This window comes from Humulus lupulus, chromosome 1 (assembly GCF_963169125.1).
Source record: "Humulus lupulus chromosome 1, drHumLupu1.1, whole genome shotgun sequence".
NCBI classification, from domain to species: domain Eukaryota; kingdom Viridiplantae; phylum Streptophyta; class Magnoliopsida; order Rosales; family Cannabaceae; genus Humulus; species Humulus lupulus.
In genome coordinates, this window is record NC_084793.1 from 274,664,156 (window position 1) to 274,684,518 (window position 20,363).

At 36.0% G+C, this 20,363-nt stretch overlaps 3 protein-coding genes across 4 annotated transcripts; 1 reads left to right on the top strand and 2 right to left on the bottom strand.

Moving 5' to 3' along the window:
• Positions 1 to 833: 833 nt before the first annotated feature.
• Positions 834 to 3,693, top strand: LOC133806872 (E3 ubiquitin-protein ligase WAVH1). The gene is made up of 2 exons (XM_062244956.1): positions 834 to 1,609; positions 1,740 to 3,693. The coding sequence occupies exons 1-2, from the start codon at positions 1,208 to 1,210 to the stop codon at positions 3,570 to 3,572; spliced, it is 2,235 nt and encodes a 744-aa protein (XP_062100940.1). The 5' UTR covers positions 834 to 1,207; the 3' UTR covers positions 3,573 to 3,693.
• A 4,230-nt stretch (positions 3,694 to 7,923) lies between these two features.
• LOC133806880 (protein RMD5 homolog) lies at positions 7,924 to 11,456 on the bottom strand. Of its 2 annotated transcripts, none has more exons than XM_062244967.1 (2): positions 11,303 to 11,456; positions 7,924 to 9,569 (listed from the first exon to the last, which is right to left on the bottom strand). In XM_062244967.1, the coding sequence occupies exon 2, from the start codon at positions 9,526 to 9,528 to the stop codon at positions 8,368 to 8,370; it is 1,161 nt and encodes a 386-aa protein (XP_062100951.1). In that variant the 5' UTR covers positions 9,529 to 9,569; positions 11,303 to 11,456; the 3' UTR covers positions 7,924 to 8,367. The 2 variants fall into 2 exon arrangements, with proteins under 2 accessions (XP_062100951.1, XP_062100960.1); XM_062244976.1 differs by lacking the exon at positions 11,303 to 11,456 and adding an exon at positions 10,856 to 11,029.
• A 518-nt stretch (positions 11,457 to 11,974) lies between these two features.
• On the bottom strand, positions 11,975 to 18,293 carry LOC133806885 (uncharacterized). Its single transcript, XM_062244985.1, has 9 exons — positions 18,112 to 18,293; positions 17,810 to 17,915; positions 16,258 to 16,396; positions 14,027 to 14,135; positions 13,798 to 13,934; positions 13,142 to 13,278; positions 12,854 to 12,960; positions 12,487 to 12,614; positions 11,975 to 12,342 (listed from the first exon to the last, which is right to left on the bottom strand). The coding sequence occupies exons 1-9, from the start codon at positions 18,154 to 18,156 to the stop codon at positions 12,282 to 12,284; spliced, it is 969 nt and encodes a 322-aa protein (XP_062100969.1). The 5' UTR covers positions 18,157 to 18,293; the 3' UTR covers positions 11,975 to 12,281.
• Positions 18,294 to 20,363: the final 2,070 nt, after the last annotated feature.

Below are 20,363 nucleotides of genomic sequence, written 5' to 3' on the forward strand. Positions count from 1 at the left end.
CTATCCTGAGTACTCGATTGTTGGTTAGCTGTTACATCTGTGTTCCTACTCCGATTTCTGGATTTCTAGGGATTGACATAAGTAAAAAATTTTAGAGATCATGGCTGCCAATAATAATCCTCATAATTATTATATTTAAAAAGGTTCATAATAATTAATAAAACAAACAAAGGCTGGCCATAAGTGCCCATACAGGGAAAAAAATAGGGTAATTAATTTGCCACCTCCCCCATTCATTCATTTCACTTTTTTTTTTTTTAAATGGACCCCACCATGAACGGACAGGATCAGAAGGATCAATCACAGTTTTGGGTCAGATTAGAACCCTGCACACAGCCTTGAAACCACCACCCTTTGTCTCTAGCCATTCATGCCTGTAAGTCAAATTATCATTTTTTTAATTTTTTCTAAAAAAAAAATCTGTTTTTGTGAAGAAAAAGGTAAAAATGAAAATGTGAATCCAAATAAGGGCTTAATAATAATAATAATAATATCCATGTAATGGAATGGGATGACCGTGAGAGAGTGTGAGTGTGATTTTGAGTGTTGAGATCTCTATGCAAAATTAGAGAGAAAGAAAGGGTCGGTGTCCATAACGTGGGAATGAGACAGTGACTGATACTACACCCAAATTCCAAGACTCGGCTACGTTGACTTGTTACAGAAGGTGACGAAACCTCCACATGCCGGTCACCACCACCACCCCCACCCCAATGTTAATCCCAATAATAACCCAACTTCACCTTTTTAAAACCAAATCATATTATAAAAGGAAAGAGAGTTAATTTAAGGAAAATACTTTAATAAAATAGAGAGAGTCTTTCTCTATTCTATATTCCCACAGATCTCATTTGTCATAAGACATTAGTTAGAAAGGAAGAAAATTTGGAGAGAGAGAGGCTTTTTTATTTTGGTTTTTGGGTGACTTCCGAAAGAGAGAGAGAGAGAGAAAGAACCATGGGAAAGAGAAGGATACAAAGAGAGAGAGACTTTATTATGTAATCCACTCTTTTTGTCCTTTTGATTAAAAACCCCACTTCTTCACCGTTTTCATTCTCTATTCTATGCTCTTCTTCTCCTCATACTTCTCTCAATACTTATCTATTATTCTCCTTTTCACTCTTCCTTAGGGCCCAATTCGAGTTCTTTTCTCTACTGATAACAAAAAGAGACTGAGATTTTGAAAATACCAAAAAAAAAAAAAGAGATGGTGACTGGTTGGAGAAGGGCTTTCTGCACTTCTATTCCCAAAGACAGAGAACCCAAAGTTTTGACAGAGAAACAACAGCATTGCGACGATGGAAGTAGCGACCTCCGTAGCCCCAAAATCACCTCCAAATTTGGGTTTTTCTCTAACCCATCAACCCCGCGTTTGCAATCTCAACCTGTATCTACTCCAAGTCTCCGATGCCGGACCACCGTCACCGCCGCCACCACCCCAAATTCCTCCCTACCCAATAGCCCAAAACTCCTTTGTAACGTATCTTCAACACCAAAGAAGAACAACCACCACAGCAACAGCCCAAGATTATTCAATTTTTCAAACCCATCATCTCCCAAATCACCCTCTAGCTTCTCACTCCTCAAATCCACCTTACGACTCTCCAAAGTAAGAATCTCTCTCTCTGTCTCACTATTTCTACATCTTTTTCCATGTAACGTACAAAACTCATAATTCTTGTTTATACGTCAATGATTTCGTCACCTCTAATACTGACCCGTTTTGATTAATTTTGCAGACTAGATGTGGAATCTGCTTAGAGAGCGTAAAAGCTGGACAAGGAACAGCCATTTTCACGGCGGAGTGTTCTCATTCCTTTCATTTTCCTTGCATTGCTTCCCATGTCAAGAAGAACCAAAACCTTGTTTGTCCGGTTTGCAGTTCTGGCTGGAAGGAGCTCCCTCTGCTATCCTTTCACCATACCCACACCTTGCAGAGCGGTGTGAATAAGATCAGTAGTCCCGACCCTTCGAAACTCAAAGACGTCAAAGCTAAGTCGTTGCGAGTCTACGACGACGACGAGCCTTTGATGTCTCCAACCTCCGGCACACGCTTCAATCCCATTCCTGAAACGGATGAAGACGAAAGTGAACAAGGTGACGAAAACTCCGTTTCGGAGTTCCAAGGTTTCTTCGTCAACCCAACTTCTACTACTCGATTGGCTACAGGCGGCAATCGGAGTACTGGGAACGTTGAGATGAGGCTTTTACCCGACGCGGCGATTGTCTCCGTCGGGAGAAGCTACGAGACATATGCAGTGGTATTTAAAGTTAGGGCTCCCTCGTCTCAGGCGGCGAAAACGATATCGTCATCGATTCTGAACCCTGGGCGAAGAGCTCCAATCGATTTGGTGACGGTTGTGGACGTCAGCTCCAGCATGAGCGGCGCCAAAATCCAAATGCTGAAGCGCGCTATGCGTCTGGTGATATCCTCCCTCGGTTCTGCGGACAGGCTTTCCATTGTCGCCTTTTCGGCCACTTCGAAGAGGTTGCTACCTTTGAAAAGAATGACAACCACCGGCAGGCGATCGGCGCGTCGGATTGTCGACGCTCTCGGGACCGTCGGTCAGGGCATGTCCGTAAGCGACGCGCTGAAGAAGGCCGCGAAGGTTCTAGAAGACCGGCGAGAGAAGAATCCTGCCGCAACCATCATGATGCTCTTATCGGATAACCCTCCCGCCTGCGACGATGATCAACGCCGCTATGACCGGACCAGTCGATCCTCGTCACCCGCAGTGTCATCCACGCGCTTATCCTCCTTCCTCGATGTCCCCGTCCACACCATAGGCTTCGGGGACCCTTCGTCGGAGGACGCGTTCGCTAATTGTATCGGCGGACTGTTGAGCGTAGTGGTTTCCGATCTCCGCCTCCAGCTAGGGTTGATATCCGGTTCGTCTTCTGCGGAGATCGCTGCTGTTTACTCGTTGACCAATAGGCCGGCTGTTCTTGGGTACGGTTCCGTCCAGTTGGGGGACCTGTACGCAGAGGAAGAGAAAGAATTGCTTTTGGAACTGAAAGTCCCTTCGTCGTCTTCCATTGGTGTTCATCACCATGTGTTGTCCGTGCGATCATCTTACAGAGACCCATCGACCATGGAGCTCGTTTACTCCAGAGAACAGACTCTCCTCATACCTCGCCCCCAGGCCGTCCGATCATCATCGTCTTCTCCGAACATCGAGCGATTGAGAAATCTCCACGTGGCGACGCGAGCTGTGGCGGAGTCGCGGCGGTTGGCGGAGCACAACGATCTCACTGGCGCTCACCACTTGCTCACTTCAGCTCGGGCTCTGCTCATTCAATGCGGCTCGGCGTCGGCTGAAGATTACTCGCGCGGCTTGGAAGCCGAGCTCTCTGAGTTGAGCCGGCTTAGGCATCAACATCAGGCGCAGAGGCAGAGAACTACTGTTACGAGCCGGCGGGATGCTGCTAATAATAGAACGGAAGATAAGCCTGAGCCGCTCACACCGACATCGGCTTGGCGCGCCGCCGAAAGATTGGCTAAAGTGGCTATTATGAGGAAGTCGATGAACAGAGTTAGCGACTTGCACGGCTTTGAAAATGCCAGATTTTAGATTTTTATTAATTTTCTTTTTCTTTTTCTTTTTAATTAAATATTTTGTAATACAAAGGAATATATTTGAATATATCTGGAAAAAAATAAAAAATAAATTTTTAAAGAGAAAAAAAAAACAATGATTGGAGTAAGAGATGGAGGGCCCAGGCCCATAATAACGACAATCGTTACCCGACGTCCAGGCCCTTTTCTGCAGTGGAAAGGAACCGATAGTGAGAGAGTAAAATGAGTCAGTACGACTACCCTACTTGGAACTGATCATTTAACACTATTGCTCTCTTTTATTATTTGTCTTTATCACTCAATTTTTTTTTTATTTTTCTTTTCAAGAACAAAACCAATGCATCTAATATTAAATAAGAATTTGGGGTAATTAAATTGATAAATATATAATGGGGGCCAAGAAATAATTTTTTTTCTCTTTATCTTACTCATTTTTGTTGTGTGGTTGTTGGGTCTAATCAATATTCTAAACATCATGGAATTTAGCTGAAGAAGCAAGGGATTGACTGGTTTGGTCTTTTGTATTTTTGTGTTATGTGAGCTGTGTGAGAGGTTTGGGTGGGTATGAAAAGACAAAGTGGGGTTTTTGATTGTTATAAGAGATAGAGGATTAGTACCCGGATGTTTATTAAATATCTCACTTTCTTTTGTTTATAGGTTACCTAGTTTTAATGACCTTTTTGATTTGAGCGTTTTGTCCAAATCATAGTGAGTTCGGATTAGAAAAGTACAAATGAGTTTTATTCTTTCCTTGTTAATAATATAGTTAGATTCCATATCATATAAAGATGAGAAGAGTTTGAATGTATACTATACTATACTATACTATACTATACTATACACATCTATCTAACACACAACCTTTATAGTTTGATATTATTTATATGTATATTTTAGCTTTTAGCTTTTTGTGCATCTCATGTGTGAAGCACTCGTGAGATTTTACCATTGTATTTGTCGGTTTTTAAAAAAAAAAAAATAGCTAAAAGAAATGAATGAATTATTAAGGGTAATCATGTGGAGGTGTGTGTGAAAGAGATGCATTCCTCATTTTGTCCCTATTGTCATAATTCTACCAGATAAGCTTGATTTTCTATTCATGAGTTTCTCACAACTGTCATAATGGAAAATATGTAGGAGTGATAATAATGGCATCAATGGGGATGCATGAACATCTATTTTCTTCTAAAAATAAATATATATATATTTATATATATATATATATAAAGAGTTTCTTTCTTCCCCTTTTGTTCATGGTGTTTTATTGCTTTAGTTGTGAAGGGCACGTCTATGTCATGTTTGTTTTATATTCTAAATGCAGAAAAAACTTGGGGTATTGAAGAAATATAATTGAAAAAAAAAAAAAACTCACATACCTATCCATTATGGTTAAGATGTCATACTTGATTCTAATTTTAATAATTTCCAACTTGTCAACAACTCAACATCACATATTAAAATTTGTGAATTGGTGTGCAGTTCTTCCTGGCCCAATTCAATCATTCAAAGCTTCCATTCCTTTTGTTTATTTATGGCATATATGCATATAAATTAATTAGTCATAACAATAATAATGCTTTGTCTAACTTTTTTTTCTTTTTCCAAGTTTTTGGTTTAGCCGACTCTAACATAATATCTTGAACTATATACACCGAATCCTTAAAATTTATGTCTAAATTGCTCCATCATGTTCAACTCATATCATTGTGAGATTCTGAAAGATTTACTTTTAATTTTTTTTCATTATATAGATATGTATTTGGGAGAAACTATGAAGCTAAGAGCTAATGTAGGAACTAATCACATGGTTAGAACTAAGGACCACTTTATATCTTTCATGTACACATGAGAACCCTCTTTTCTCTGTTAAATCTTTTAAGTTAGCATGACTTTAGTTAGAAGTTTGAGAAGGATAAGGAAAGCAAAAGGTGTCAAAGACCTTTTCAAGCCTAAATATGAGTGAATTTTTTTAAAAATTAAATAAAAATAAAAGGAGAAAAAGAGGAGAGATGAGATGGCGTTAACTTGAGCTCAAAAAAAAAAAATTTTGTTGGGTGTGACTGTTCCATGCTAGTTGTGATGAGGAACAACTCTTTAGAGACTTTAGTAGTACAAACTTTTGAGGGTACTTACTGCTACTACTTATTTCCTTAAATTGCGCACTCTTTCAAAAGCTTTTAGTTTTAGGTGCTGTTCATGAGTGCCTAACTTTTTTTTTTCAATTTTTTTTATTCACTGCTTTTCCAATGTGCATCTTTTAAAAGAATCATTCAATTTGTTTCTACATTATTCATTTTTGTATCCCAATAATAAAGTGCCCAACCCTGCTTGGTTATAATATTATGAATATATCTGAGCAACATGATATGATTGTACATCTGTGGGGGTAGCTAAGTCCCCTTAGTGTGTGACATTGTTGAGGGATCCAATAGTTACCACTTCTCAGCAAAAAGGAAAAAAGGTAAAAGGTAATATTAGATAAAATTTGTAGCCACGTGAAAACAAGAACTAGAACAATGATTTGTGGTAATTTATACTCTTAAAGGGCTTAGGTTCAATAAAGCCTCATTTTGGAGTAGGTCAAGTCTAGTCTCTAGAGTCTAGAGTCTAGACCATACCACTTGGTCCATTATTACTGTCCAAAACTACAATCAAGGGCCCCAGCCCCCATGTCCCAACCCAGGCCTGGCCGAACATTTGGCATAACATTGGTTGTTCTATAAGTAATTAGGAGAGAGTTTTTTATTGGAAAAATTATATGTTTAGGAGTAAATCTTACACTATTTGGTAGGGAGGAGAGATGAGCGTACGGAGAGTAGTGATCCATACGGGGCGAAGAATTAGTGGGGAGTGATCCCCTTTCTTGTCCCTATTTATATTTCTAATTCTTGTTCCCGTTTTATCTTCGCTTATTCCCTGTCGGAGACGGGGTGGGAAATCCCCTATTAGGGCGGGGAATCCTCACGGGGAACTCATTTATTTAAAAAATAAATTTTAAATTAAAAATTAAAAATTAAAATCGTAAATTATATGTAAATTAAAATATTACACAATATTTATTATTTAAAATATTAAACACTATCCTAAATAAAATTTAAAATATTAAAAAAGTTACTACTATACTACAAAATCACATAAAAAAAATGTATAAAATACATATAAAATATTATAAAAATTTAAACGGGCTCTGTCGGGGCGGGAAGTGCTATCTCCGTCCCCATCCCATTTAACATTTGTGGATTGAAAGTTATTTCTGTCCCCGCCCCAGTAGGGGCGAGTCCCCACATGGCCCTGTCCCCATAGGGAAAATGTGCATCCCTAACAGAGAGTGGTAGAGAGAGAGTGATAGAAGTATAGGTTGAATCCTTTTGTTTGGTAGGAGGGAGAGATAAAGAGAAAGGAAAAAAAAAAGAGAAATGGAAGGAGAATGAAAGATTCAATGTCTCCAAAAATTGAGTCATTCAAGAAAAATACAAAAAATAATACGTAAATGACATATATATATTTTTAATAAATAATAAATATTTATATTAAAAGGATAAAATAATCATTTTAATAATTAATTTTTTCTAGTCCTTTCAACTTTACTGTTAATACCAAAATACACAAAAGAGATCAACTATTATCTCCATCCATCTTACTTCTCATTCTTCCTAAACACTCCATCCATTTTACCCTCTCCTTCTTACCAAACATATCTTTAATGTTATTACGTTTTTTTTATCAAACTAAGCAAAAATTTCGACATAATGACTCCAATTTGAAAAATTAGCGACTTTCAACAACAATAAGTTAAATTAGTTTTAACATTTTTTAATGCATAATATGACTTCGTACAAAGATAAAGATTTTAGATAATAATGTTAAGAAAGAGAAAGTCATAATTTACGTGAGTGAGAAAGGAGATAAGAAAAAAAGGGGAAAATAATGATAATAAAATATATTTACTCTATCATTCTTATATAGAAGTTATAGTTTGAAAATGACTTGTACAAACTTCATTAGGCCCACAAAACCTTTAGTAATATCATAATAATTGTGATAGTTTTCATTTATGTCATAATTTATTTGCTAATAGTCATGTTCTCACATGTCGTAACAGCACCATGAAATGAATTATGTAAGTTGTAACATAGTATAATAACACAAGTCGGTCATTGTCTACGTAAAATTATGAATACATTAGTTTGTTATTTTATTTTATGAGAAGATTTACCTCAAAGTCTCAAATTATCCATTCCGATTTCTATTTTTGTGTAAAGGGTGTCCATAAATACATAAATATAAATATATATATATATTTATATATAAGAGGTTAATTACCGAATTAAAATCACTGCAGCACAACTAGAAACATACGATTTTTTTTGCAAATGGAATAATTCATCCAAGCATAATGAACATAAAAACGAACAAGAAATGGTACATCAACAAGTAAACAATTTCTTTTTTATCGTCTTTAAACTCCATTTCCCTGTAGAATCCAATGACCTTGAGAAAGTTAAGGGAGGATCCAGGCACTTGCCAACTTCTCTGCTCTCTCCTCTGATGCTACAGGCTCCCATTGAAGTTAGTCTCCGAAGCTGAAATCGCCTTTCATTGCCGGCAATGCCAGAGCTTAGAAAGAATTTCTATTTACAACAAATGGTTTGATTGGAATACATGAGAAGACACAAGCTTCTGTTACCAAGGCCACACAGCATAGTTTCTATTACTACAAGTTTTAACCCAGTTTATCAAAGAGAACAAGAACGAAAAGGGACAACATTTTTAACAACTCGGGACACACATCAGAAATACAACTGCCTACAATTTGTTGCATCGATATCAGACGGACAATATGGACACTTGAAAGTTCTTGTGCTGTTCTTTGACATCTTTGTGATAGATTGCTTGCAAAGCACATGGCCACATGACATCAACATTGACGGATTATCTTCGGTGGATTGCTCCTTAGAGACTGGACATACAAATATGGAATGGAACTGAAACTCCTTGTCCAACTCAACCGGCACAGGCAACTGCTTCATAGTCTGCCATTCCAGCTTCTTTCCGGTCATTACATTCATGAACTTCAGAAGAGGGGGTAGCCCCTGGGCCCCTGCTGCTATTGTTACAGTCAATGGACTTTCACAAGACTGCCCTTGAATGTTGCAGAACTGCCTGGTTAGCTCCTCAGCGACTTTGTCCCAATTGGTCGGTGATAATAGTTGCGCATATGGTGAACGATCAAGCCTTCCAGTCCACAAGATACAAATCACAAGCTTTTGAATTTCAGGCATATGGTCAGAAGCAAATGAAGAAAGGTAAGTTCTAGCATACTGGAGAGCTTCATCTCTGCTTTGCTTTTGCAGTATTTCTATAAATTGCAGGCTATGAAGTTTCAGTAATAGATCTGACCCACTTTCATTGAGTTTATCAGAGTTGGCAACAGCCCAATTCAGTGCAGGCTGTACATTCCGACATTTCATGGCATCAAGTATCTGAAACATTTCCTGAAATAGTAATTTCATTGCATGTGCAGATTCTGGTTCCTCGGTCTCTTCCACAAAACAGTCACCAACTTCAAATAAACCCTGCCTGTAGAGATGGCTGGCTATTATCTCATTAACTGTGTGTGTATTAAGTTCAACGTTTCTATAAGCCTTTGATATATCTGGATTGAAGGATTTTTCAAGAAGCTTTGGATATTTGCTCGCTGCTATATTCACTTCTTTTTGTGTGCTTTCCAGCTGACTTAGTGGGGCCCTGCCTTTTAACTTGATTTTAAGTTCAGCGAGAACAGACCGATAATCAAGTTGGGAGTTGAGGCCATTTGCTGATTGTAGTTTTTGTAATGCCTGTTCTAATTCTTGGTCAATCTGGTCAATAACTTCTTGAAATTTAGAGCAGGATAGTTTCTGCTTCTTTGTAACACGATCAAATGCATCTTTAATGGAATTCAACTCCATTAGCAATCACACAGAATGTGTCAGTATATGGATCAGCACAGCTGCAAAATAACAAATAAAACGAAAATATGCGTTTAATTTCCATTACTGGAATTAACTTTACTACTCAAGAATCACATTTAAAGCCTCCAGCAGGCAAACATCAAAACATGTCACCTCATGCTGAAAAATAAAAAACAAATTTGAAGCTTCCAACAGACAAACATCAAAACAGCCATTTGAAATCATGCCACAATAGTGAAAAACTACTTTACAATCGACATGATATTAATTGTAAATTAAAGTTGTCAACAAAGAGAGCAAATATTATGTGGAAGTCAGTATAAAGCTATAGAAGCATTGAACTACCATCATTCCTGATAGAACGAGCATCTTATTCATTAATAAACAAATGCAACCACAATAAACGATTATGGCATGTGATCATAATAAATGATAATCGAGTTAGGGAAAATATTTGGAACAATCAACCAATAAATCTTGTACGCTTGCATTCAGAAAAAAAACTAAGAAGGGCAGTGCCCGTGTAACATCTTGCTTCTCAACTCGACCAAATCCCAAAAGTATGCAATCACTCGATCTGAGTAGAAGGTTACAGCGACATAGATATTACAGCATTAACTCAACTAGTATTATCAAACCTCTCTCCTTACAGATCTTTAAGTTGTTCATTGATGTCATGTCCAAAGGTATGAAAGAATGATGCATTTAAAAAAGGAATTTAGGGCGATACTGGGACACTCTGAAAGCAAAAAAGCACCTACTGGAACTTGCAATCAAGTGCTAATGAAAAGTTTTTAACTATGAACTCCTAATTACATTTCCATTAATCTATCTATCTATATAATCTAGTGTGTGTTTGAGTATATATATTATTGCTTCACACAAATTTCAGTGGAAAAGACTAGCAAATACTTTGTGCAAAGAAAAGCTTGGAGCTTTTGGAATAAGATACAAGAAGTGCCCACATTTAAAAGCCCCATCCACTGTGCAAAAAAACCTATGGCCTGGTTTTTGGTGTTGACTAAATATGAACAATTTACCAAACTTGAATAATGAACTACTACGTTTGGAGCAGAATAACAATACCTAAAAAGACAGAAAACACTCTTCTCCTCCTACTACTCAATCTGACTTCTTTCAAGATCCAGAAACTAGATTGATTCAAAAAAACTGCAAAAGATTGTGATTTAATAGCAAATATAAAACCTTAAATCATTCCTTTGGAAACAATCTCTATTAAGCTTCATCTTTGCTATAGGGGATTTCACTTTCACTTACAAAAATCTAAACGCTCAGTACCACATTTCTGAGAGAAAAAAAATACCTGGAGAATATAAAGAGGAAGCAGTGTCTTCGGGTGGAAGAAATTATAGGAGAAAGAGACGGACGAGGCACCAGAAGACTTTTGTTAGATCAAAAGAGAAAGAAAACGATGATTATGATAATGGAGAGAGTCTAGCTTGTCGAAGAGAGGAAAGGGCGATGGAGACAGCCTCAAGCTAATCTTTTTCGTATTATTAGCTTTCAATTTTTTATTTTTATTTTTACTAATTAATTAATTATTTATTTATTTAATTTGATGTACGGAATAAATCCATATTAGCTTCGCAAACTATACACTTACTACAACAAAAGAAACACCATAATAATATTATGATCTTTAAACAGAACCAAGTAAAACCATTAAGTACTCACTCACTTCAAATCAAAATTTTAACTAGATAAATATATGTATATATATATATATATAGAGAGAGAGAGAGAAACTAACCTTATTTCTTAATAGGGGGGATAGTGGAAGTAAACGACCAAAGTTCCAACCGAAATATTCCGAGATTTCTTTGTTTCTCTTTTCTGTTGCAATCTGGAATTTTAGAGCTTCATTTCGGCTAACTTTAGTAACTTGTATTTATATCATCCCCTTTTTATTTTTATTTAATTAAATTTCCAGTTCTGCTTCGAGAGGTTTGCAGATTTTTGGTGATGAGATGTTGCTAAATCTGGACCCTTTATTAAGTCGGTCTAAATGAAGATGGGTCCCATTAATCAAGATCCAACCAATCATGGAAGTATATGATGTGATATGATGAGGCAAGAAACCAATGTTGTTCCTTTGTATTTTACAAACGACGTGTCGTTTAATATCACAACTATTGCATCGTCCATCCTTGTTTTGTATTTCTCTGAGCTCAAGTGCTTAACATTTTTACATCTTTCTTGTCAGTTGAATTTTTCTTAACGACATGACACTAAAACTTGAAAATTTTATAATATATATACTGGCTAATGTACATAACTACCAAATTGTCCTCCCATAAATAATAATAATAATAATAATAGTATAAAAAAAACATTGATAAAAGGCAGATTATTCACAACACTGTTTTAAAACTGAACGACAAGTAGTTTAACCTTAGTTGAGACCAAAAAAAAAGGCAGATGATTCACAAGTACTGATATTCGTAGTATCAAATCTATTTATGGTAAATTCAAAAAATTGAAAGATTGGCAAGCTAACGCTCTATGATCAATGGTGTCCATTTGCTCACACTAAAAGTACAGAAATAATTTAAAAAATGATGTTTTAGAGGTACATAAATTCCAGTTCAACTCTGAGTCAGCCTGTAGTCAGATTCAGCAAGGCTTCTGAATTTACCATGGATAGATAAGAGACAGTAATACACTCTATAATCACTTTGGTTGCCCTCATTTCTACTCTCTGCAACAAAACCTTACAAAACTTTATCTATCTACTTCACTTGGCGGTTTTTCATTACAAAATCGTAGTATTTCTCTTCTCCATAATGTCGCCTGAGCAAAACAAAAGGAGATTAAGAAACAACTTGGTGAAAACTTCATGAGAAATTAATACATCTTTGTGCTAGAAATTAAAAATAAATAAATAATATCATTAGATTAATAGGAGCAGGAGTAGCAATCTAAAACTAAACTCACGCTAGATCTTCCAAAGATTCGGATTTAGTCACACCCTTCCCCTCTGGGAGCTCAAGACAAGTATAATGCATTATCATTTCCTTTAGAGTGTACTTTGTGTTTTTCATGTCATTATCCCATAAGATGCTCTGAAGAAAAAAGCACAAGTTAGAGAATGGCTCAGCACTTTTAAACTTCAATCAGATCCAAATAAAGGTCACAATCATATCTACAACAATTGATGAACTAAATGCAAATCTGTAAATCATTTGTATAGAGTGTACAACCTAACCGAATGACAATATAAAATAAACAAGGAAGCACGACCAAACTTCATTCAATTTTTAGCACAACGTATAATCTTATGGATGTAGTAGGAGGTACTTACCTTTCTAACATATTCTCTTTTTACATCTTCCCAGGGTAATTTTCCATGAGGAGAGAACATAGAAGCATTCCAGATGGCTCCTCTAGCAACCATGACCGATGAGGCACCTTCAAGAATATGACAATACTTTAAAAACTATATGAAATATTAATAACACGTTCCGGAAAGTGCATAATGGCGTATCAGATGGTTTTTGGATCTTGTACAAATCTATCAATTCTATTTATCCATCAAATAAAGGGCTCACAATACAGTGTCCCGTGATCCACAACACTTCCTAAGAGGTACCTGTAACAGCTTTTATGCGCTGAAAATCGTCATACTCAAAAACATCACCATTGGCTATTACTGGAATGGATACTGATGATACAACATCAGCTATCTCAGTCCACTTGGCTGGATCTCTTGGCCTATCTGCAACTTTCCTGCAAGTTGTTCTTTTAGACTAAAATAGAATTTATAAAAAGAAAAATCTATTCGAAAATATATGGTTGTCTAAGAGCCTGCAAAATCAAACAAAATGGAATGTGCACGTAAACAAGTTCATAAATGCAATTGAGGAAAAACTTGAAGTAAGAAAATGGAAAAAGAATCCAGCAGCATGAATTCCTTCTCTTTAAAGATGGAATATGTGTATAATATACACGCATACATATAACAAGTGAATTCTTTCTTCAGGTTTAGAATTTTTAGATTAATATTCATATACGACCTAACAAAGTAGAATCCCCTCATTGTCCCAAATACAATTGCACCACAATGTGCAACTTTGATAACTCCCTCTGTGCTAATAGCCCTGTTACCTATCACCCAATCTTTACTGTTAATCAATGGAGAAAGAGAACAATGATTATTTATTAACAAACAAAGAGACCATTGGCCTGCATCTCATAGGGAAATCAATCAATATGTATTTACCACCATTATGGTATATTAGAAATCACCTTCCATGGACAGCAAGTGCAGAAACACCAGTTTTTTCAATTCGCCTAGCTAGTTCCACAGTATCCTGAGATGACTTTAATAGTCGAATCTTACATGTTACTGGGGTGTTCAAGTTTCTCTTCAAGGTTGTCAGTATCTGTAATTAGAAGAAAAAAAAAGTGATGCTGTGGGAATCAAGTACAAAAACTCTTTAAATAAAATATAAAGAGAATAATAAGCATTACGTACATCATGAATAAGATCTGGTTTACTCAACAGTGCTGCTCCCATTCCCCCGCTCACAGAAAATGCCTTAGGGCATCCCATGTTTATATCTACAGCTGCAACATCTTTACACCTACAAAAGAGAATTCACAATAGGTCAATCACGGCTTGGATAGGAAAGAAATGAAGCTTTAAATTTAGACAAAGAATTTTCTTCAGACAAGGTCAACAATACTCATATTAGGTCAGAACATGTGAGGAAATTAAAAAACAACACATATTTCTAAGAAGTTGCTTTCAAGTCACTCTTCAGTGCATACCCTAAAACAATCCATACAGGTAATTTCTTTTTCAATTTTTGTTTGAAAAAGAGACAGAGGTCAATGACTGACCTCCTCTCACTATCATTGAGAGCCCTCACTTCTGGTGGAGGAATACCGTGATAACAAAACTACAAGACAAGGCCCAGAAAACACACAATGACCCCCACTCCCCATAAGTTGTTATAACCACAAACTACCCCACTCCCTACAAAGATCCAGAAAAGAAACCCCCTCAAAGCCTCTTGATTTATACACCCAAGTTGCAACCCAGAACTTGATCTTATCCCAGAGAACCTCCACTACACAAGAAGTGTCTTCAAAAATCCTGCTATTTCTCTCCAGCCAAATTGCCCAAAAAGTCCAACACAGTACTCTGCCATAAACGAGCCATCCTCTTCCCTCCCTCTAAATGGCACAAGAAACCAAGTGATCCGCTCTTTCCCACAGAAAGTCTTGCATCAACTTCTCAATAAACCCCACCAGATTCTTAGGAATACGGAAAAGCGACAGGTAATACACTGGGATAGAAGACAGAACTGATTGAATAAGAGAAAACCTGCCACCTCGTGATAGAAAAGCACACTTAGTAACAACAGGCTCCCAAAACACTTTGGAGCAAGGAGAAGCCCCCAAAGGAAGGCCCAAATACTGAATTGGCCACTAGCCCACTTCACAACCTATCTCGCTAGCCCAAAGATCCACTAAGTCCTCAGGCAGGTTAATTCCCAACAACTGACATTTCTGCAAATTTATAGATAACCCAAACACAACGCTAAAGACTTTCAGGATGTTAGGGAGCACAACCAAAGAATCCTCATCGTTAGCAAAGAAGATCGTATCATCTCCAAATTGAAGATGACTGACATCGACTCTATCATTGTCCACTGTAAAACCTTTAAAAACCGAAGCGCTTTTAGCCTTATCAACCATTCTACCCAACATATCCACCACCAAAGTAAACAAGAAAGGGGACAAGGAATCCCCTTGACAAAGACCCCTCGAACCCTTAAATTTTCCCCTAGGGCCCCCATTTAAAAACACAAAGAAAGACATAGAAGACAAACATCCTTGCATCCACCTCCTCCATACTTCACCAATCCCTTTCTTATCCATAACAAAATCCAGAAAGCTCCAATCCACACAATCGTAAGCTTTTGTAAAATCAATTTTAAACACCCAACCCTTTCTTCCCTTAATCCTATACTCCTCTACCGCCTCATTTGCAACCAAAACTGTGTCCAAAATCAGCCTACCCTCCACAAAAGCTCCTTGAGTTTTTACTATTGTGTCTGACAGAACTCCTCGAAGTCTATACGCCAACACTTTTGAAATAATTTTATACAAACTAGTGACAAGACTAATAGGCATGTAATCCCTCACCCGACAACTGTTGATTTTCTTAGAAATAAGACATATATAGGTTTCATTGGCCCTCCCATGAATAACTCCATCAATGAAAAACCCGTGAAAATCTTCCAAAAGATCACTTTTCACAATGTCCCAGTTGTCCTAATAAACTGCCATAGAAAAGCCATCTGGCCCCGAGGCCTTGGACCCATCTCATTCAAACACCGCCTGTCTTATTTCTTCCTCAGAGAAAGGCCACTTAATTAAAGAAGCTAAGACAGACGGAATAGGAACCCAAGAGATTCCATCCACCCCAATCCAATCTCTATAGACCGACGAATACAAAAAAGAATAAAATCCCACAATAGCCTTTTCAATATCAGCGTCAGTCCATACAGGTAATTGAATTTCTAGTAAATGAATTGAATCAGCTTAGTATATAAACATGAATGTACATGTATAAGATAGATTACCAGATTACAAGGAAAAAGAAACGAGGAAAATATGGATAAAAGGTTCAACAATAGAAGATGAAAGAGCTACTTCATAGAGGGAGGAGAAAATCATAAGTCACTAACAGCTTACACTATCTGAGCAGCAGCAAGAGCCCTTACAGCATCAGAAGTTCCTATTTGAAATACTACATTATTTCTTTCCTCATTGCACGTTCTGAAGACAACACTTTCTGTCTTCTTCTCCACAAAATCAATGGACCCAAGATGTTCTACAGGAGAAGAAAAGAAGAAGGCCTTTTAATTATTTAAAACAATCATATCTACATACCTATATATGATATCAAAAAATTAATCAAACACCAAAAGACCAAATTATTTGTTCTCACCATCTCTATTTTTAGTAGGAAACAAAAAATGTATATATATTAATGATTGTAAATGGAACAATTACAAAGAGGAGGATAAGATATCCTTCTAAAGAGCAACATAGTAAAATCACCAAAAGAACCCACAAACTCTTTCTATCTAGAACACAATTTGGGTTAACATTTTTGAATAGGGGGTCTTGATTTTTGTTTGTTCTTGCCATCACCATTAACAACTTACATAAACTTCTTATCAACTAAGTAAAGGCAAAAAGATTTTAATTTGGTCACTTTTATCCAATTTTCTAACCTCTCACTCAGCAATTATGCTATTTCTATTTATCACCCTTACGTTTACTCCACCCATGACAATTATCAAAATTGATATACCAAACTATGCAATGATGCAATCATTATTTGTTGTGAGTGATTGAGACTACTTGCATAGTTGGCAAGTTCTTATTAGTTTATTGGTTTAAAAGTCATTAAAGTTGGTTGAGGGGGTTGTTTAGACTTGTTTCCCCGTGAAAGTAGACACCCTCAAGTGTTGAAATACGTAATCTTGTGTTGTTCTTCATTTACATTACAACTAAGTTTTTCTATTTCAATATTTCTGTTTCTGTTTCAATTCTGGTTTTGATTCAGTCCAGTTAGATCTATTGTTTTGTTTTATTGAGCCAGTCACAACATTATTCTTCCATCTCAAACTTTGTATATTTTAGCTACTTCAAGAAAGTTAAATTCTATATCAGGCTTTATTCAGCAACCAAAATAATAAGTAATCCTACAGTACAGCTTTATAAATTAAGAAGAAAATTCATTTACTTATGTTAGACCTAGAACTGGTAACTCCATCTCAATTAAGGTACGAAAAGAAGTATAGCATCACTTTTCAATCTTATTTTCGCATGTTGCATATGCGGTTCCAACTACTAAACATGGTATCGTTTTCAAGCTAGAACATCAATGCTTATTAAATTTGAAGAACTAACAAACAAAAGCAAATCAGTGTATTGATCTTGTGCACATAATAGAGATTACCATATAATCTGCACTCTAAATTCACTAGTCCGCCGTGTTCATCTTGTAATTTAAACGGCCATGCTCTAAAATTATAGTAACATGGAAAACATATATTGAAATTCAAATGTTCACCTAAATAATTCATCACCTACAAACCAAGTTCTAAATTTCCCAATTATAAATCCAACTCAAGAAAAAAAAAAAAACAGATCTCCATTTTTAAATTAATGCAAATACAGCACGAAATTCCCATCCGGAAAATTAAAAAGAAAATCATCTACAAAAAAAATGTACCATTTACTCTGCGCTCACATTTGACCAGTTTGTGATCAATAATTTCCTCCCCATATGTAATATCAGCACCATATTCAGCAGCTAATAATCTAAATGGTAAAGTTCCCTAATAAAAGTTACAAAAATATATATATAAAAATTAAGCACAAAATAATTGAATAAATGAATCCAACTTTATACGTAACTAAATTGAAAATATGCGAGTGTATATAAATAGACTTATAATCGTAATTCAGCTGCTTAAGAAAAGATTTGTGGACAAATAAACGACATTAAAGAGTTCAATGGTTAAGAAAACTCACTATGCGAACCATAGGAGCGAGCACGAGTTTGTTCTCGTACTTCATGTATGCCGGAGAACCAGAGCTTGGGGAGTCGACGATCTGAGACCTGTGGTAACCGGGCTTTGACCTCTTCAGATTCTTATGGACAGAAGTCAATAGTGGCGAACCATTGTTCTTGAGCTGGGATGGGCTATTTCTCGGAATAATGGGTTCGGCCAAACCCAAATTTACCAGGATAATCGGCCCACTGACATTTTTTTAAAGGGACAATTCTATACATATAATATAAAATAATTACAAAAATCACATACAAAATTTTATTTACAAAACTGTCTTGCCACATCATCAAAAAATACCAGATTCTAAAAGTAATATACTTGAATTTAAAACTTTCCTGAAATCTCATTTTTTCCGTTTTTCTGGGTTTTAAAAAATAACATTTTAGTTACTTAAAATGTTAATAAGTTACTATTAGTTACTTTTTTATGAAAAGTTTATTTTTAAAGCATATTATTTTATATACATTTTGGTTACCTATAAACCTTATTTGGTAAAAACAAATTTACCTTAAGACACCGGTTAGTCATTTTTAAGTTATATTGTGGTGTCTTATTATTGAAGATACTTTTACGTTATCGATTAGTCATTCTTTAAAAACTAATGAGTTACAATAAAGTATAACAAATTACTATATAGCTTACTATTAAAAGTTACCTTTAGTATACTATACAGTAACTTTTTTAATGAAAAATTATAATTCACTTTTTAGTCAATAATGTAATTTACATGAGAGTAATAATGTTTTTTTATTAATCAAATAAAAAAGAAATTTAAATGTTACTTTTGAATTATAATAATAAATACACATTTCAGTCTTTTAATATTAAGTTTTGTTTAAAAAGCAACTATATAATTGTTTTTTTATTAATCAAATAAAAAAGAAACTTAAATGTTACTTTTGAATTATAATAATAAATACACATTTCGGTATTTTAATATTAAGTTTTGTTTGATCAAATTAAAAAACAACTATATAGTTGCTTTTTAAATACAACACATAAATTACTTATTCCAATTATTAAGAAATGTTTTTCGTTTTTTTTATAAACAATGCTGAAAAGAAACTTAAATGTTACTTTTCAAAAACACAGCACAAAAACTACCACATCCCCATCATCTTCTTCGGCGACGTCAAGAAACTCATACTTGTCATATACAAAAATGACCACATTCAAGAGTAGGTCGCGATGATACCACTCTTAAGCCAAAACAACCAACGATGTGGCCGGAAAAAGCTTTTAAAGTCGCGGAATACCCACAAACTCTCTGGAAAAATACAACATATAGCGGGAGTTAATGGATATGTTGTGTTCCTCTCGAAGAGCTCGTTCCAACGATACCACCCCTGAGACTCGAGTGGTCGGAGTTGGCCAGAAAGTGCAGTCAAAATGTCACCGGTGCTATCTTTGACCCGCGCGTGCGGTGGCTTTCGGCAACCGATGACGGCGAAACTTCAGCCGAAGCTTCGTTGGCGACCGCTCTTCCTAGTGGTCCGGCGCGTGTACGCAATGGATGCTTCGGTGGATGGCGACGGTGAGGATAGAATAAAAGAAGAGAGAGAGAATATATTAAGTTGAAAAACGGTATAGAAAAACATTACATTTGTAATTAAAAAAAAAATCACGGTAAAATTGTAAATAAAATGAAAAAATCAATACTAGATGTAATTTTTTCTTTTTTAAATTCAAAAGATAATTGTTACACCCAAATTTCGATAATGGAGATTTTGATCTCGAAACTCAGGCTCGTAAGGTGTGAACTCGAGATAAGCAAATTCGTCATGTAATCAACATTAATGAGAAAGTCAAGGACAATCTCGCTAAGCAGTAAATGCGACAACATCAGAATTGGTGAGCTTAGAAACTACGTGGTCTCAGAGGAGTTCCGAGGTTATAAGTCAGGCTCGAAGCCACAATGACAGTAGTTTGACACTTGTATAAATCTCCTACCATCAGACAAGATGGTCGAAGAGGATGATCTCGACAACATTATTTGTTGAGAACATGGGCGAACCGAGGTATTCAATGGGTGAACAGTCTCAAAGGTGTGTGAGTCTAGTGTCCAAGCTCGTAAGCTGTGCGTGAACATGTTTATTGTTGTAAAATCCCTATGTTTAAGGGATCATATGTAACCTATTATTAAATATCAAATATCATGGGATATATACACGTACATAATAACTGTATGCATTTAATTGCATTTATTTAATT

What these genes read in the sequence shown, in the direction of transcription:
- LOC133806872 (XM_062244956.1), top strand. Translation starts at nt 1,208, where the DNA reads ATGGTGACTGGTTGGAGAAGGGCTTTCTGCACTTCTATTCCCAAAGAC. An exon ending in CCACCTTACGACTCTCCAAA is followed by an intron (nt 1,610 to 1,739) that starts GTAAGAATCTCT and finishes TTAATTTTGCAG; the next exon opens with ACTAGATGTGGAATCTGCTT.
- LOC133806880 (XM_062244967.1), bottom strand. Translation starts at nt 9,528, where the DNA reads ATGGAGTTGAATTCCATTAAAGATGCATTTGATCGTGTTACAAAGAAG.
- LOC133806885 (XM_062244985.1), bottom strand. Translation starts at nt 18,156, where the DNA reads ATGAAGTACGAGAACAAACTCGTGCTCGCTCCTATGGTTCGCATA. An exon ending in TCGCTCCTATGGTTCGCATA is followed by an intron (nt 17,916 to 18,111) that starts GTGAGTTTTCTT and finishes AACTTTTATTAG; the next exon opens with GGAACTTTACCATTTAGATT. An exon ending in AAAGAGAATATGTTAGAAAG is followed by an intron (nt 12,615 to 12,853) that starts GTAAGTACCTCC and finishes TTTTTTCTTCAG; the next exon opens with AGCATCTTATGGGATAATGA.